The sequence below is a fragment of the Trachypithecus francoisi genome, unplaced genomic scaffold, assembly GCF_009764315.1.
Source record: "Trachypithecus francoisi isolate TF-2019V2 unplaced genomic scaffold, Tfra_2.0 Lachesis_group18, whole genome shotgun sequence".
In the NCBI taxonomy this organism is placed as follows: domain Eukaryota; kingdom Metazoa; phylum Chordata; class Mammalia; order Primates; family Cercopithecidae; genus Trachypithecus; species Trachypithecus francoisi.
Window position 1 is genome coordinate 65,219,417 of NW_022681463.1, and position 19,043 is coordinate 65,238,459.

At 47.2% G+C, this 19,043-nt stretch overlaps 1 protein-coding gene across 3 annotated transcripts in view; it reads left to right on the forward strand.

Moving 5' to 3' along the window:
• ATP7B (ATPase copper transporting beta) overlaps positions 1-15,939 on the forward strand; it is an 80,947-nt gene extending 65,008 nt beyond the window's left edge. The window contains exons 14-23 of one of the 3 annotated variants that reach the window (XR_004429051.1): positions 2,206-2,400; positions 4,419-4,601; positions 6,143-6,311; positions 7,463-7,606; positions 9,465-9,607; positions 10,945-11,148; positions 11,231-11,348; positions 12,933-13,035; positions 13,601-14,340; positions 15,293-15,939. Coding sequence is in view for 2 of the 3 variants with exons in the window: in XM_033177633.1 (XP_033033524.1) it covers positions 2,206-2,400; positions 4,419-4,601; positions 6,143-6,311; positions 7,463-7,606; positions 9,465-9,607; positions 10,945-11,148; positions 11,231-11,348; positions 12,933-13,035; positions 13,601-13,874 (1,533 nt within the window). In the remaining variant the exon portion in view is untranslated. Of the gene's footprint in view, positions 1-2,205; positions 2,401-4,418; positions 4,602-6,142; positions 6,312-7,462; positions 7,607-9,464; positions 9,608-10,944; positions 11,149-11,230; positions 11,349-12,932; positions 13,036-13,600 lie in introns of all 3 variants that reach the window. The other 2 variants (XM_033177633.1, XM_033177635.1) reach the window with 2 other exon arrangements.
• Positions 15,940-19,043: the final 3,104 nt, after the last annotated feature.

The following is a 19,043-nucleotide window of genomic DNA, read 5'->3' on the forward strand; positions in this document are numbered from 1 at the left end:
CTAAACATCCTTCAAGGCACATCACAGGCCCCTACGACAAAGAATTATCTGGCCCCAAATGTCAGTAGCACTGAGGCTGAAACCTTGATAATGTACTTAAAAAGCTAATGGCACACTTAGAACAGTATTTGGTACTGTTAACGGCACAATGAGCAGAACAGTGAGCGGTAATGTCACCGTGAGCGGAACAATGTTTTTACCTTATCTTATTCCTAGCCCAGTCTAATGCTTGTTATACCGTAGAGCCATAGAATAAGAAACCAAACTGAGTGTGGCGAAGCACCTGTAGACTCAGCTACTCGGGAGGCTAAGGCAAAGGATCGTTTGAGTCCAGGAGTTTGAGGCTGTAGTATGCTGTGATGGTGCCTGTGAATAGCCACTGCACTCCAGCCTGGGTAACACAGCAAAAAGTACAAATATGGAATGGATAATTTTTTTCTTTTAAAAACAATTCTGCACATAATTAAAAGTATATCAAATATTCTCAGGGCACATGTCATTTACTAGGATGTCATTTTCTCCCTCAAATTTGCCATCTTAAATTGAAAAATGTTCAAGTTAAACACTTTCTGACATCTAAGGAAATTCAGTGCTCTTAAAAGTAACTTACAGATATATTGGTAGAATGTGCCAGTGGCTATCCGTGGCACCTGACCGCCTACAATTTTGGCTTTTTCGGGAGAGCAGTGCGTTGGCATGTGGCCATGGGAAGACTCAGTCCTAAACAAGTTGGAATCTGTGGCTTTCTGCTGTTCCATGCCTTTCCATCTTACTTTGGCTTCTTTTGTTTTTATCTGCAATATCAGGGAGGATGCTGGCAAACGAGGTACTGCATGTTCCTTTAAGATATTATCATCTCTCTGCTGTACGAAAGTCATTGTAGAGAAGGGCTCATGGTAACTTCCAGAAGTCCACCCAGTCCTGTCAGAATGCCAGGTGTGATTTTGACAAGAATTAGTGTGTTTTTAAAAAAGATTACATAATCTTTATCTCTAAAAATCTTAAACAATATATCCCTCTACCTAAATATAACTGTTTCTATGAAAATTAAAAGACCCCTTTAGTAATATATCTTATTTTAGAATCCTGCCTTTCAGAGTGAAATAATAAAATGTAGATGGAAGCTAAGGAGGTTGTGGTCCATAGCCTTACCCTAGACAACTGTGCTTTTTACAGTAAGTAAGTGAACATAGTATCTCTTGATTATACTCCATAGCCACCAGCCATTTTTAAAAATAAACTGAGATAATTCAAGCTCTCAGAATACAAATAATACCAAGTGTCTGGAAAGTAGACTCATATTTTGTTTGTTTTGGGTTACAAAGAAAAAATAGTGAAAAATGCAGAGAAGAAAATAAAGATACCTCCAAATCATATCTCTAGAAGTAATTTTTTTGCACATTAGTGGATACCTTTCCAGTATTGTTGTAATGCTATATTCAGATATAGGCAGATATTTTTGCATGAATAAATCCAGCACATGCCATTTTGTACTTGCTTTTTAATTTTGCAATGCTGCTGGTACCTTTCCATATCAGTAAATGTAGGTATACATCATCATTGCAACAGTTGCCTCGTATCCTATTATATACACCACACCTACAATTTAATTAACCAATCTCCTATTGTTTCCATTTTTTGTCATTACAAAAGCAAAACACTGTGGTAAATATTCTTGCATTTTTTCTCATTTATATGATTATCACCTTAGAATAGCATTTTTTAAGCTTTCCTAATGATGAAAAAAATAACGATAATAGTTACTGTTTCTTAGATGCTGCTCCTATGCCCGGTGTTATGTACTGTGTGTATGTATATGTTTACATGTATATTGCCTCATTCAATCCTTACCACAATTTATGAGCTATGCATTATCCATCTCCATTTTGTGTATGAGGAAACCAGGATCTGGATCTGTGTGGTCCATCTCCAGAGTCTGCTTTCCCCTGTCAAGGGCTTTTTTATATGACTCTGTTCCTGTAATGCCTCTTTGAGGGAAACTTGTAGGGTGAAATTGGATAGCTGGGATGTGGAGAGCAGTAATGTGTTCTCTATGATGGCAGAGCAGTGCAGAATATCATCTGTTTCCTAAACCCAAGTTTGTCACGCTGTGCCCAGTGCCCCCGAAATGCCCTTATGTGATTAGAGTTCCGGGAGCTTCCTTATTGAACTCTCAACCTGCCTCTGACTCTGTCCTGTTTTCAGAACCCCAACAAGCACATCTCCCAGACAGAGGTGATCATCCGGTTTGCATTCCAGACGTCCATCACGGTGCTGTGCATTGCCTGCCCCTGCTCCCTGGGGCTGGCCACGCCCACGGCCGTCATGGTGGGCACTGGGGTGGCCGCGCAGAATGGCATCCTCATCAAGGGAGGCAAGCCCCTGGAGATGGCGCACAAGGTCAGCCTGTACCACAGCTTTCCCCGTCCTGAGTGATGAAAGTAGTATCTGTTTACTATTTCACATTGAGAGAAAAGCCTAAGAGCCACTCAAGACAGCAGTGTTAATTACGTAGAATAGTAAGTCAAGTCTAACTAGGAATAACGACAGTAGCAACAGAGTAGCCACCAGTCATATAATGAAACACTATCAACATTACTTGATTTAATTGCATTAACAACTCTGTGTGGTAGGTGCTTATCATTCCCATTTTACAGATGAGGAAACTGCAGCAGGAGGAGATTAGGTTACTCGCCCAAAGGCCTGCAGCTAACCAGAGGCAGAGCTGGGATTCACACCCAGGTAGCCAGGCTCCAGGACAAAAGCCCCACTGTGACATCTGTGGGATTAGCGGTGGGTCCTGTGACCCCGGGGAGTGAAGAGTGAGTGACGGTGTTTGTGAAGTGTCTTCCTTTTGCCTAACTTACCTCTGGCCTTTCACACTTGCACCTATTTAATCAGCATTTGCTGGGCACTCACTGCATGTGGGCCCCACACTGGGTTCTGGCGATGGTCATGGTTTCCAGCTGCCAAGGAGCCCACCAGGTTAGGGGGAAAGACAGACAGTGAAAAAGTAAATAGCAAAGCCGAGTGAGTATTACGAGATACTGAGTATTGACCAGTGGTGCTTGATGCCCTGGGGACACTTGAACAGGGGCCAATCCTAGACTTGGGGTGCTGGACTCAGGGACGAGGGTGCTGCACTCAGGGACGAGGGTGCTGCAGGTGGTCAGGGAAGTGAATGTGAATGTTCATCTGAGACCTTACTGTTGAGTGAGAGCTGGACAACGGAGCTGGGGAAGAGTGTTCCAACATGGGGACAGCAGGTGGACAGGACCTGTGGAGGTGGAACTTCCCCTCCCCGCGGTATCCCCAGCATCTGGCCTGAGACATCGAGTGCATTCAGAAGTTATCTGTTGAATGAGCAAATGAGGAACTGGAAGAAAATCATTGGGAGAGAGGAACTAGAGATGAGACTGTTGAGGGAGGGGCCAGAATCCAAAGGCTGAAGATTTAGTAAAGGGTTCTGAACGTTACCCTAGAAGCCACGTGGGGATGGCATACCCACGTGATGTGACCAGATCGTGTGTTGGGAAGATCATTCTGGCTGCATAGTGAAGGATGCACTGAAAGCTGGCAAGAATCTCTGGAGGAAGATAAGATAAGTGTGTTGAAGGAAGGCCACCACTCAGCATCAGAAACAAAAAGCTGAATTATTGTTTGCACAATTGTAAGGGAGAACCCTGCATAGAACCCTGCTGTGGGACATAGTCTCAGAAGAACAACCTGCTGGCCTTAAATGGGTTCGAATTATACACTTCAGGGATTACTGGACTTTCAGAAGCAGGGCTCAGGGCTCGACTGGCCCTGGTCATGGAAGTGCAGGTACCTGAATATAGCCGCTGCCCATATCTGAGCCCAGAGGTGTGGGGACTCTGCAGACTGCCGTTGACCAAGTGTGACCAACTTAAAACTGGCTCCGGGGGTTTGCTTGTCATTATGACCATAGAATAGTCCTTTCCTTTCTTGAACTCAGAGTGCGAGGACTCTATTCCCAGTAGCTTTTGCACTTAGGCACGCAAGAGGAAGCTGTGGTTGGGCTCGGTGGATGGCAGTGGACAGGGAGGCAGGTGTCCCTCAGGGTCCTGACTCCTGACCTGACGTGAGGAACTCTGTGGATGATGTCACTGTTGGGGGGACAGTGCTGTGCCATCTCCTGTACAGCCAAGGTTTCTGGCTTTGCCTGGTCAAGGTCAAGCCTCAGTGTGGCTGGTTTGACTGGACACGTAGGGAAACAGTTTCTTTGCAGTGGGAGTTGTTGAACCCTGAGATCGAACAACAGAGGATGACGTTAGGAATCTGTGCAGGTGTCTTGTTTTCTGTCTGAGGCAGGTTGGGTGAGGTTCTGCATCAGCGCTGTGACTATGGAAGCCCCTCCATCTGTATTGTGGTCACTGAGTTGTGGTTGTTTTTGGCAGATAAAGACTGTGATGTTTGACAAGACTGGCACCATTACCCATGGGGTCCCCAGGGTCATGCGAGTGCTCCTACTGGGGGATGTAGCCACCCTGCCCCTCAGGAAGGTTCTGGCTGTGGTGGGGACTGCGGAGGCCAGCAGCGAACACCCCTTGGGCGTGGCAGTCACCAAATACTGTAAAGAGGTACGTGGACCTGGGCATGGCCCTGCCCTCCCCACCAATGCTCCTTTACTCCTCACCATGTCCTTGTCTCCTAGCTGCCCTTGAGCAGGCCTTCTCTGTGTGGTCTGGAAAAGTACGTAGAAGGCCCCTCTGCAGCAGGCGGGGATAGGGCTCATAGTCAGCCCTTGCCACAGTTCCAGGTTATCACAAAGGGAGTTCAGTGTCACAGGCATTTGCTGAACATCACCAGGCACCAGGCTCAGGAGAACAACAGGAGTGGGATGTGAAGTCTACCCTTTGGAAGCTCACAGCCTTGGGGAGTACGGGCAGTCTGGAAACTCAGTGCTTTGACAGTGCTTAGTGCAAGGGGACACAAACATGAAATGGGAGTATTGGGGTGGGAGGGAGAAATCTACTCCACTGGGAGCACCTGGGACAGAGAGGAACCAGCTGAGGTGAGCCAGAGCGACCAGCAGGTTCTTGGCACTTCGTGGAGAAGCATTGCCCTCTTTTGGTCTCTCCACATGAAATGTTCTGTTTTGTTTTCTCTTAATTTCAGTCTGAATATAGGGGCAGCAGAACATGTCACACAGAATATTGCCCTGACAATTTTTAAACAGCCTGAGCAATACTGTTAGCAGTAAATGTAGAAAGGTGATATCGTTGCCTTGAAAAACAATTGACAACTCTTCCTGGTCAGAGGCTCTTCCAGAAACCTCATTTCTAGTTTTGTCCTTCATGTAGGGTCAGACAGCCCACTGTTTCACACCTCTACCTTCTGACATTTCAGGGAGAATCTTGCTCACCCTCAGTCATCCTTCATTTGTTGTATGGTCTGGAAAACCGCTTAGAAGGCTCCTCTGCAGCAAGTGGAGATAAGGGACTCACAGTCAGCCCTTGCCACAGTTCTAGGTTATCATAAAGGGAGGTCGGTGTCACAGGCATTTGCTGAACATCACCAGGCACCAGACTCAGGAGAACAACAGGAGTGGAATGTGAACTCTACCCTTCAGGAGCTCACAGCCTGGGGGAGGACAGGCAGTCTAGAAACCCGAGCCATTCCTTTCCCCTGCCACCTTGTCCCCTCCTCCTCCAGGGTCTGATATACAGGCAATTATCTCTTGATAGCCTCAAAGAGCTTTGTTAACACTACTTATTCCATTGTTTTTATGAAATTATTTGCAACATAAAATTCACTTCTTCCTCTCTTTGGCACCTGCACTCCTCTTTAATTTGAGGTGTTTGATATGAATTGCCTTTTTCCTTTCCATTCAGTAACCTGTTCACTGTCATGAGGCACCCACCCAGGGAAACATTTTAGGCTGTTTAGTCTCATTCAACTTTACAGCTATAGTATCTTTACCAAAGGAGGGAGAAATAGTTACTAGTCATTATCTTAACCTTTCCCATCCATTCCACCTCCCTCTCCTCCTTTCTTTCAGTTCCCGCTTTCCACTGTTCTCTTGCCACCTTCACCCTGTGTCCCTGTCCTGCCTACCCCTCCCTCTCACTTCACCCCTCTTGGCTTACAGGTTCCTTTCCCTCTCTTTCCACCTTCCCAGGAACTTGGAACAGAGACCTTGGGATACTGCACGGACTTCCAGGCGGTGCCAGGCTGTGGAATTGGGTGCAAAGTCAGCAACGTGGAAGGCATCCTGGCCCACAGTGAGCGCCCTTTGAGTGCACCTGCCAGTCACCTGAATGAGGCTGGCAACCTTTCCGCAGAAAAAGGTATTGCTGGCCTCTGTCTCTGCAGCTGGTTCAAAGTAGAGGTAGGCCAAACCACAGAGAGCACCACGTCCAACAGTGATGGCCTCTGCTGTGCAGCGGACGGTTCATGGCTAAGGCACCCAAGCCTGCCTCCCCACCCTCAGGAAAGTTTCTCTCATGTTCTTGGGTGCATGTAAATTTTGTTGCTTATGGCTGCCTTAAATTCGTAGAGCATTGTTTAGCTGACCCATGATTTTGATTCGTCTCTTTCTTATCCCAAATCGGTCTTGCTTCTCATAAGCCACAGAGTTGGCAGATGGAAATTCCACTTTTGTTCTTCTGTTTCCATCCTGTGTGGTAGAACTCTGGTATTTACCGAGCAGGCAGAAAAAGTCAGGGAAAGCAGAGGGAAATGTCTGCCCAAGCCAGGAAGGGACACTGCTTGGAGGGACAGCTGCTTTTGAAGAATGGCCTTTCTTATTCTCAAGGTAGCTTGCCAGCCACCAGAAAAAAGGGTGGAAAACACTCAAAACCCGTGACTAGTGTTTTTCCTAAGTGTTGGTAGTGAAATTGTGACTTAGATTGTGTGGTGAGAAGCCACGTACCACCTTCCAGCCTTTAAAACCCCAGATGGCCTTTCCATGAGAGCTTCCAGAGCCTGGCCGCGCAGTGACACCTCAGTTAGCAGCACACGCGGTTTGAAAGTGACAGGTGAGAGGTGCATTAGCCTCAGGAGTTACAGTTTTAAACATTTCATGTAGACTTGCCTGATTATTCGTTGATTCACCTAGGGTCGTTGATACCAATCAGTAATGAATATAATCAACACTTGCTTTGTGTGCTGGGCAAATACCTAAGTGCTTCTAATCCCTGCAGAAAAAGAATCAGTGGATGCTTCTAAGACAGAGACGGACGTTGCCTTATGTTTAATGCGTTTATACCATTTCCACCCATATAGCATGTACTATTAACGCCTCATCTTAATTCATACCCACATGTCCTACACATTAATTTTACTTTTTTTTTTCTTGTCCTAAAGGATGCTGTCACAAGAGGAAGGTTACAGTTTTTCAGATTGGTTAAAAGGATATTTTGCTGTTAAAAGGATTGCATGGTTTTAGTTAACAGCGAAATTGGACCATTTAGAAATAACCACAGCCTCTTTTGAATAGATGCAGCCCCCCAGACCTTCTCTGTGCTGATTGGAAACCGTGAATGGCTGAGGCGCAACGGCTTAACCATTTCCAGTGACGTCAGTGATGCTATGACAGACCACGAGATGAAAGGACAGACAGCCATCCTGGTGGCTATTGACGGTATCTTCTGCTTCTGGCTTCCTTCTGCTCTCTCAGAAATGCAGTTTTCTGCAGATATCAGGCAAAAGAGTCCTCCTTTAAAAAAGAAAAGAAAACAAATGAAAACCTTCCTCTTAATTTCAGGCCTGTTTCCCAAAAGATTGCCTTTTTGTCTTTTCTCTTCATTCTTTCCCACTGTCTCCATCTTGGCCCCATAGCCAGCTCTGGTCTGGCCTCAGTCTTCTTGACCTTGGAATTCTAAACTGCCTTTGTCATCATCGTTGCTCTTGTCCGGCTGGGCAGTTCAGAGTCATCCTTCTCATTCATCCCTGCAGACAAAGCAGGAATTCACTTCCCAACAGGTTTAACTACAGGATGCATTTAAACAATGAGATCCATGCCACTCTTCTCTGTCTGCTTTATTTATTTATTATTACTTTTGTTTTTTTTTTTTAGACTGAGTTTCCCTCTTGTCACCCAGGCTGTAGTGCAGTGGTGCGATCTTGTCTCACTGCAACCTCTGCCTTCAGGTTCAAGCAATTCTCCTGCCTCAGACTCCTGAGTAGCTGGGATTACAGGCCCCCACCACCACGCCCAGCTAACTTTTGTATTTTTAGTAGAGATGGGGTTTCACCAGGCTGGTCTCGAACTCCTGACCTCAGGTGATCCCCCTGCCTTGGCCTCCCAAAGTGCTGGGATTACAGGCGTGAGCCACCGCACCTGCCCTTCTATCTGCTTTATACAGACTGGTGTTGCACAGAGTACAGGTCTCAAGACTGTGTGTGTTGGCTGGGTGTGGTGGCTCACATCTGTAATCCCAGGCTGAGGTGGTTGGATCACCTGAGGTTGGGAGTTCGAGACCAGCCTGACCAACATGGTGAAACCCCATCTCTGCTAAAAAAAAATTAGCCGGGTGTGGTGGCAGGCGCCTGTAATCCCAGCTACTGGGGAGGCTGAGGCAGGAGAATCGCTTGAACCTGGGAGGTGGAGGTTGTGGTGAGCCGAGATCACGCCATTGCACTCCAGCCTGGGCAACGAGAGTGAAACTCCATCTCAAATAAAAAAAAAAAACTGCGTGTGTTTTAGTGCTCAGATTCTATCCTGGGCTTTACATGCCAGAGAGCTTAGAGTCTTTACTTTGTTAATGTTAGTTTTTGCTAATAGAAGTAACAGTATATGCAAGCAAGAAATCAAATTTATGATACCTTTTGAATGCTCCAGCCAAATATGTCTTCCTCTCACATTCTCCCTTTTTTTTCCCTTTTTGTAAGTCTTTGTAAATCCACCCTCCCCTCAGCTATCAAACCAGAATTGGCACAAGTAAAGGAGTCATGCCATCTCGTATGTCATCCCTCACTGTGTTCTCATTCACACCTCAGCCCTAAAAACCCTCCTGCTTCTATAGCTAAAGATTCACTCAAAGAGAAATTCTGCCAAAATGTTTTCTGTAGGAAAAGACAAAGAAGGATTGATTTTCTAGTTTGGACATTTATCACTTTAAGTGATATCTGTTATATTTCTTGAATTTTAGTAGCTAACGTGTATTGAATTCTTATTACAAGCCAGGCACTTTGCAAAGTGTCATACATGCTCCTTGCAGAAAGTTTGGAAAATTCAGCTATAAAGGAGAAAATGAAATCACTATAATCCTATTCCTCGGGGAGCCACTGTGAAGATTTTAATTATATTGCTTCCAGACTTTTCTGTATGTCTGTAAATGCATGTACTTTTTAAAAAGCAAAAAAAACCCCATTGTGTTACATAATTTGGCATTTTGTTTTTTGCACGTAACATTATATGATGAGAACATTACAAGTGTGGTGTCTTGGTGCGGGGTGCCCATCCTGTGTAGCTGCTGATGCCGGCTGGTTCACTCCAGGTGTGCTCTGTGGGATGATTGCTATCGCAGACGCTGTCAAGCAGGAGGCCGCACTGGCTGTGCACACGCTGCAAAGCATGGGTGTGGACGTGGTTCTGATCACTGGGGACAACCGGAAGACAGCCAGAGCCATTGCCACCCAGGTACAGCCCTTTAATATTGCAAACTGCGTAAAGCTCATAAAAGCAGTTAGAGACAAAAGTAAGCACCAGTTGGCCCAGCACTGAACTGTACTCCTGCTCTTTCTCCCTCTCTGGATGCTTTTCTCTCCACGTGCTTCATTCTGTGGCCACGTAGTGTCACACATGAGCACTGTGGTGCCGTGCGAAGATCTCTTCCTGGGGTTTGGGTGCATGCATCCTCGAAAAAGGAGTTCCATTGTTCTCTAACCTTTTCCCAGTCTTTGCAATGGAAAAAAAGTATGTGGCTTAAGGGCTAAGATAGACATTTTCTAACCTTTACGTTAAAGGAAGATTTTGCCAGCTCAGCTCTTCTCACTCGGATACTCAGATAAGTGACTCAGTCCTGGGCAGTTCTCCAGCAGCCCCTGAGGCTGAGTTTGGCCTGTGAGGACAGTACCACTGGATGGCTGCCTGACTCCTCACACAGCAGTGGCTCCAGTTTGGATTCCTAGAAATTATGCACCTCCAAATGTGTGCAGAGCTCTAGGCTTCTGAAAGTTTAATTGTGTTCCTTGAGGGAAGCAGCAGTACCCCTGTTTTCCATGGTCCTCCTTGCTAATGATGGACCTGTTTAGTGTCCTTCCCCCCTTTTCTGGCTGACACTTGTTCATCATTCAGCAGGCACTTACGAAGCACCACGAATGTGACAGGCAGGTGCGGGGCCAGGCTCTGTGAGGAATGAAGGGGGCTCAGCTCACAGTCTTGCAAGAAGGTGGACCAGTGACAATGTATATCTGAGAAGCAGGAGAGGGGCTAGGAAAGGGAAACTGCACCTTCCCAGGACAGAGCAGGCAGCAGGAGCATTTCCCAGGGGCACAGAATAGCACGGCGATTTGGAGACACCGCGGGGAGCTGAATGGTGTGGTCAAGTGTGGCACCAGCTGCCAGACCCTGAGACTCTGGGGACCTCAGAAGCAGACCTGAGAGTTGAGCTGCCCTCCTCTGGGAGGTGCATGGGGTCTGCTGGAGGACATGAGACAGGAGAGTAGGGACATGGCCGTACAGATGCTTTGGAAAGACCATGGGGGCAGCACATGGAGAAGAAAGTTGGGGTACTGAGCTATGGACAGGGAGACCAGCAAGGGGGTTGTTTGCACATCCAGAAAAGGACAGGGCCTAAACCGGTACAGGGTGTTGGGGCGGGAGCCAGGAATGAACTGGCCCTGTGACAGCAAACCTGCAGGGTGTGTCTGACCAACATCACTGACTGAGGGCAGAGGGGACAAGGGTAATTTGAGGCTTCTGCTGCTATCTGATACCTTTTGCCAACACCAGGCGTTGCCTTTCTTTTGTCTTAGGTTGGCATCAACAAAGTCTTTGCAGAGGTGCTGCCTTCGCACAAGGTGGCCAAGGTCCAGGAGCTCCAGAATGAAGGGAAGAGAGTCGCCATGGTGGGGGATGGGATCAATGACTCCCCAGCCTTGGCTCAGGCAGACATGGGTGTCGCCATTGGCACCGGCACGGATGTGGCCATCGAGGCAGCCGACGTCGTCCTCATCAGAGTGAGCGCGGCTGCAGCCAGGGTGTGGGTGCTGGGAGGGTGGTGGGCAGACACCTTCCTCACTGTGTGCTCCCCTCCATCAGAATGATTTGCTGGATGTGGTGGCTAGCATTCACCTTTCCAAGAGGATTGTCCGGAGGATACGCATCAACCTGGTCTTGGCACTGATTTATAACCTGGTTGGGATACCCATCGCGGCAGGTAGGCAGCTTTTACCCACTGTGCTCCAGCTGCACCCAGAAAGGCTTCTGTCTCCCAGGTTTCTGCTGAAGTTAGTGAGTGGCTCACTGGCTGGCTAGAGATGTTTTAGAAAGGCTGTTTTTTTTTTTATGTCCCCTGCTTTATGTGTCTTTAAAGGTAAATGAGAAACTGTGAAGAGGACCTGAAAACTTCATTCACTCTGTTCCTTTCTCAAAAGCTAGTAGAGATGCTTGGCTATATTTTCTGAGCCCTATTTTACTGTGGCCTTATTTTCAGAGCCATTTGTTAGGACATATAGTCTGAGAAATAATCATTAGTAAGAATTATGGGGCATCTGCTACATGTTAGGCACAATTATTGGTGTTTCAGAACCTTATCCTGAACTTTAGTCCTGCCCAAGTTTTACTCTGAGTTACACAAATGATCATGGAAAGAAATGGCTTTTTGGCCAGGCGTGGTAGCTCATGCCTGTAATCCCAACACTTTGGGAGGCTGAGGCAGGAGGGTCATTTGAGCTCAGGGGTTCAAGACTCACCTGGGCAACATAGTGAGACTTCATCTCTACAAAAATTTTAAAATTAGCTGGGCATGGTAGCATACACCTTAGTCCCATCTGGGAGTACAGAGGCTGGGGCAGGAGGATTTATTGAGCCCAGGAGTTGGAGGTGGCAGTGACCCGTGATTGTACCACTATACTCTAGCCTGGGCAAGAGTAAAACCCTGTCTCAGAAAAAAGAAAAAGAAAAGAAATAGATTTTTCTGCTTTGTAATTCCCCCTCATTCCCCCTCCCCAAGAAACGCCTCTCCCCTGCCCCCTGCTCCCTGCCCCTGGGAACATGGCAGTGAAAAGTTCCAGACCCTTCTGCAAGGCAGTGCTCCTCCATGGGCTGAGGAGAGATCAAGTTTGTAATCACAGCGTTCCTGCCTCAGTCTCCCTTGTGTCTCAGTGGTTAGTGGTGACTTGTGTAACAAGGCATTGGCCTCCTGAGCCCAGTGAGTTAGGCAGATTTACTTCCTGTCCCCAGAGCCGGCTCAGGAGCTTAATTCCCCCAGTGTGTGTGCCTCTGCCACACAAGGTAGACCATACCTGTCTCCTGACCCTGTCTTGGGACCAGGCTCTCAGTCCTCTTTTAAAGATGACGTGAAGCCCTGGAGGTGAGATCATCTGCTAGACAAGGGCTGTGGCCATCAGCCATGTTTGTCTTCTGTGGTACTGTGGCTGCAGGATGGGCAGCTGGCTCCCTCACCTCCTACCACTTTTCTCCTCCCACTCCTCCCACTCCCTGTGGTTCGTCGCTGCCCTGGAGCTCCCCCTGAAATGGGATGATGCCACCTGTGGGTGGTTCTGGGAATGTCAGGGCAAGTGGAAGAGAGCCAGGCTCACTCGACAGCATCCCACACCCAGCTTTCTAGGAAGCCTCACTTTGGGGGGCCTGTGAACAAGATCCATTGGCAGGGGCTTCCGAGCACGTCAGGTGGAGACCTCACCGGGGCCACTGAGGGTGGGGCCAGCCCGGTGCCTGAGGCCCTCTCCTGGCTCCTCTCCCCAGGCCCAGGTGTGAGTGCGAGTTCTTTCTTCCCCAGGTGTCTTCATGCCCATCGGCATTGTGCTGCAGCCCTGGATGGGCTCAGCGGCCATGGCCGCCTCCTCTGTGTCTGTGGTGCTGTCATCCCTACAGCTCAAGTGGTGAGTCCCCTCAGGCGGAGCATCTGTTGGAGGCTCCCAGGAGGCCCTGTCATTCTGCATGCTCAGGGAACAGTGGAACTTGCCTCTCATTCCCCAGTCATTCACCTGGGACAAACGCTACAGTGGCAGCCCACGTAGAGCCTGGTGTGCATGCGTGTAACTTATCAGCACTGTGAGCAGGCAATTCACTGCTGCCCATCCACATGCTGGGCTGCCCTTACTCTGCTGCTCAAGGGCTGTTAATGTGAACATCAAGCAGACATGGGTCCCTGTGTATTATCTATCATTTTTTTTCTTTAAAAAAGATGTTCACTTATTTATGAGTGCATTCATTTAACAAAAGTTAGTGGCAGCCTACAATGTGCAAGGCATTTGCTTAGGAAGTTTCTAAATCAGGTGAGCTTTCCTGGAACCATAGGGAGTTTAATATCCTTTTCCTTGGGACCTCTTGAGGTTTTGATACTAAATGTTATTAAAAGATGGATGAGAGGCCTTCACCAGGCTGAGAAAAAAAAGAGCTTTGTTTCTAGAATGGCTCAGATGCTGTTGCATTCCTGCTTTCCAGCTATAAGAAGCCTGACCTGGAGAGGTATGAGGCACAGGCGCATGGCCACATGAAGCCCCTGACAGCATCCCAGGTCAGTGTGCACATTGGCATGGATGACAGGCGGCGGGACTCCCCCAGGGCCACACCATGGGACCAGGTCAGCTATGTCAGCCAGGTGTCGCTGTCCTCCCTGACATCCGACAAGCCATCTCGGCACAGCACTGCAGCGGACGATGGTGGGGACAAGTGGTCTCTGCTCCTGAATGACAGGGATGAGGAGCAGTACATCTGATGGCACCAGGCAGGCGGGCCAGGGCAGGGACTTGCCTCCACTCGCCACAAGCTGAGCAGGACAGCCAACAGCAGGATGAGCTGAGCTAGCCTCCAGCTTTGGGGACTTCCACTCCCTGGATATATCCAGTCATCCTGCCCTGCAGCACATGGCCTTGTCTGAGTGCAACTGGCCTTGCCCTAGAGAGGACGGCCTGGCCTGCCTCTTGGCCTCACTGAATCGTCAGCATGGGCTTTGTCTTGGACTCTAGTCCTTGGCTGTACTGTAGAAGGTGAGAGACGAGTCACCCTCCTCACAAACCTCTGCTTGGAGTATTTAGGATGACTGCTATGAAATGGAGAACAGTTTCATCAGGACCAAAAAACCTCACTGGGCCTTTCCAGAGAACTGCAGACCTCACTATCAGGCTCTTTCTGATGACGCCTGTCTGTGTGCATCGTGTTTCTGAGACCACAGTTTACCTCAGGTGTGCCTGTTGCTTTCTTCCTGCACAGTCTGTTCCTTTTCTCTCCTGTGTGCTTGTCCGTGGGGACCCCTTGGAACCCTGCCCTTCACCTAGGAGGGCGAGACCAATGTCCTTGTGGTCCTTGCTGCTGCTCTCAGGCGCTTCTCCAGTGCTCTGGAGTGTGCATTTCAGCTTGAACCTGCTTCCTGGCTCCCACATCCCCAGCCAGGGAGCTTGCCACACCATTCTTCAGGCCAAGGAGAGTTATTTTTTTGTTTAAAGTCCCCTTCTCCATGGAGTGGTGGCTTCTCAGTAGAGTGTTGTTGCTGACCAGCTGGAGTGAGGGTCTCCGAGCCTGACCTGAGAGTCCAGACTTGGCTTCCTGTGGGGTCTAGGTTCTCACAATTCAGGACGTCCTTCCATATCCCTGCCCAGCCTGTGGTGCTCAAAACGTTTGTCCCATGGGAGACGTGTGTGTGCAGGAGCCTCCCTGCATGGCCCCAGGAGCTTCGTTTTCAGTCTTCTGTGTGACTGTCACCTCGTGGGGTTCAATAGAGAATTCGTGTCACTAGCACCTGGCCTTGTGTGGCTTGGAGAGTAGGTACTGCCCAAATAGGAGGAAAGCACAGCCTCCTTGAGCCTGCCTTCTGCATGCACCCAGGGGCTTCTGGAAAGGAGTGACCACAGCATCCCGAAGGGAGCATCTGTTTACCTGGCAGTGGCTCTCAGAGCAGCAGAAGGGGTCCAGTTTTAGACTCTGAAGTTGGTTGTGATTGATAGAACCCCTTGGGAGCAAACTAGTAGAGTTGGATTAAATTGTGGGTGAAACCCTTTGCTTCCACACAAAATAGTTTTAGTGACTTTTTTCAGTGTCTATTACTTGCCAGGGGCAGTTTTAGCAGCACTTTCGATAGATTACCTCTAATCTTCCCAACCAACCAACAAGGTAGCTATTACTGTCCGCATTTTACAGGCAAGGAAACAGGCTCCAAGAGGCTGAGGGCTTTGCCCAGGATGACATAGCCAGTGGACAAGCCGTGTCTGTCAGCTGTGAAGGCTTCACTCTCATTGTCCTTCTACCTTGAACAGAAGTTTTCCTGATAAGAATAAACAAGGAAAAGGTCCTTGCCTCCTGGAAGAACAAATCTACCAGGTGATCTATTCATTGTTTCAACTCAGAATGCAATTCATTCGGGAGGTCATCTGACCTTCACCTTGAGTGGTTAGTTTCACTTTTTACATATAGTTTTGCAGGGTTTTATTTTATAAAATCCAAGCGCCCTGGTGATTGTGTTTTCATTGTTTCCAGTCCCCCAACTCCAGCCCGCAGCACATTTCCGCTATCCGTCAGTAACTGTGTCCTCTCTTTATGCTTGCTTGGGGAATGTTGTTTTCTGACTAGGCTGATCATTATCTAAAGAATCTAATTCTGTTCATTTTTAAAACTTTTAGGACCATAAACATTGTGTTCCTATATGGACATGGAAATATTTATATAATTTTATAGAAAATAACCTTTTAGATGGTCAAAGTGTAAGGAATTTTTTTGTCAGATAACCATTCTACTTCAAAAACATTTCATGCATTATTAGAATAAAGTTCTTGTCATTCCTCTCAAAATCTGCCTGTGAGTGAGATGCGTGGTCAGAGGCCAGTGCTGTCCTGTCTTCACGAGGGCTTCTGTGAGGCACTGACTTGGCTTGATGTCTTTTTAGGGGGCAGAGGAGGATGGGATTTTAACAGCAGGGGACATGAGGGTGGGCAGAGTCCCCTTGATCTGCCATCCCCAGCACTGGTGTAAGTCCCTTTCTCTAATGCAGGCCTGCCTCAGTGGCGTGTGGGGAGAACGCTGAAAGGCAGCTCCTGTCAAAGTCCCTGCCCTCCTGGGTTGGATACAGGCTTAAATTACCGCATTGTTTGCACCCCTCTATTCTAGGGTGAGTGTCTGCAAAAGGCTGTTCTCAGGCACATCTTAATCAGGAGGGATATATTTGGGGTTCCTTGGCCTTGAGGGAGTGGGTCAGGAGGAGGAGCAGAAAACCCTTGACTAGTGGGCTGTGCTGGGAAACCTCTGTGGGCATCTTGGGGTGGCCGGGAGGTGTAAGTGAGCCACACCTGAAGGGAGTTGACAGTGTAATCTTCACCCACACCAGGACACTTTGAAGAGTGGAAGGAGACACTGTGAATAGTTATGCCAGGACAATTGGCCTAAACCGGGACTATCTAGGCAAACTGGGATATGGCGGCGCTCACCTTCCTTCAAAGGGAAATAGACATTGTGAAGTCTCCATTGACACAGACTGTCTACTTTAGAACCTTGCCCGATCATAGGTTCCAGAGACATGCTGGTGGCATAGTCCTTTATCACATTTCAAGGTTCCCTCCCATATCCACATCTTGGTACCTACACTTCTCTGTCAAATCATTGAGGTGATTATCTCGTGGCTCAATGTGACTGCGTAGCTACATGGCCAGCCCTGCCCTCTAGCACACCCTGAAGGACTTCATGCCAAGCCTGCTTGACTGTTTTTCTGGATGCCTGGGTACAGAAATTTCATGTTGTGTGCATGTCCCATTGTGAAAAGTGAGGGTGATACCACCTTAGGAAGGGATCCCCTTTCTTTAGAAGATAGATACTTTCTTTCTTTTTTTTCTTTTTTTTTTTTTTTTGTTGTTATACTTTACGTTCTAGGTACATGTGCAGAGTGTGCAGGTTTGTTGCATAGGTATACATGTGCCGTGGTGGTTTGCTGCACCCAACAACCTATCATCTACATTAGGTATTTCTCCTAATGCTATCCCTCCCCTAATCCTGCACCCCTCAACAGGCCCCAGTGTGTGATGTTCCCCTCCCTGTGTCCATGTGTTCTCATTGTTCAGCTCCCACTTATGAGTGAGAATATGCGGTGTGTCTGTTCTTGTGTTAGTTTGCTGAGAATGATGGTTTCCAGCTTCATACATGTTCCCTCCCTGCAAAGGACATGAACTCATCCTTTTTTGTGGCTGCATAGTATTCCATGGTGTACATGTGCCACATTTTCTTTATCCAGTCTATCATTGATGGGCATTTGGGTTGGTTCCAAGCCTTTGCTATTGTGAACAGTGCTGCAATAAGCATAGTGTGCATGTGTCTTTATAGTAGAATCATTTATAATCCTTTGGATACTTTCTAAAACTTGATCACATTTTCCTGATATATTCCTCAGGCAGAATAAATCACAGCATTCCAAATAACTTTTAGTCTTTAAGACCTTAGTGAAGAATTGTGATGGGATTACCTTTTTAATAAACAAATGCAGTAATTCTCTTTTTTTTTTTTTCCAAAAATGACATCTGGAAATTGACATGTTAGAAAATAGATTCTCAAATTATTCTGCTAGATTACCAAGCAATCAAGATTAATAAAGGTAACTTTTATTTTTTATAAATCCAGCATAGACCAAAATCAGCCAATCAAATAGTTTAATTAGAAAGAGATTATTGAATTGCAGGATTTTTTTTTTTTTGCTCTTAAAAATTATGATAGTGTTTTAGTAGGTAAATTTCCTAATGTGTATACAATTGAGTTAGACAATTTTTATTTGCATACATTTTTCTTAATTGCATCTTTGTTTTAAAAACAACAAGGAATGTATGTGCAAAGAAATGCCTTAAGCAGCCACTTATGCTGACTGTCAGTTTCCCTTTGCAGATTACCTTGATGTGTGAGGAAGCTGATTTGGTATTGGAAAGTACTATGGAGCTAGGAGGAATCAAACTGCTATATTTTCTTTATTTTCAAACTCACCTTGGGCAGGCACGTAAACACTATTGTCCAGGCTTTCATTCCGGAGGGAGATGTCTACTTTGCTGTTTTTCTTTGTGTGAAGACAATGACAGGGGTTGAAATTACAGGATAGAATATGAGAATGCTAAATAGTGCTGTGAAATTCCAGGATATCCTTTATTCAGGAAGATGAATAAAGGGAGATTTAAAACCATCCAAGGGCTAAAATGAAAAGAATTAATGGAAATTTAACATTTTTGCCCTTTGAAATGGAGATGGCTGTTAACTCTTCTCAATCGAAACATAGTAACTTCTTATAGCAAAAAATTAAGCATATAGAAATATAGGAAGTTGGGGGGGAAGGCAAATACTCCCTTCCCAGCCCCAAAAGGAAAGCCCATGAACATGACTTCATGGAGGGATGTCGTTTGTGGATGGACCACATCGGGACATGGAGGGAGCAAAGCCTTCCTGCTCCTTGTTGACCAGCACCTGACCAAGTGGCAGCCATCTGAGACAGAGGTGCTGCAGTGGCCTCAGAGAGGCCTGTTGAGAGCAGATCCAGGTTCCGGTCAGGTCGGGACAGACAATGCTCAAATACCTCCAGGCTGCTGAGTGCTGGGTGCCTGGGCAGATTCTGTCACTCATCTTGCCTGTCTGGCCCTCCTCACAGTGGCACTAAGAGCTATTTGCATAACTGTCCCATTTCCACAGACAGGGAACCAAGCCTCAGGTTGTACAGCTGACTGTCCAGGACACAGAAGGGGTGTTCAAATCCATTTGGCACTGGCACTAAAGCCTGTAATCTGTTATGCTCCCTCTGGAAAGCTCCCTCTTCCTCCCAAAGGTGAATGCTGGTGCTTTCCTTAGGAGGAGAATCTGCTTCCTCAGCGTCCCTTGGTCCCCTTACGTGGACAAGAAAGATATCCTTTGGCAGGACAGTGTGGCTTATCTCAAG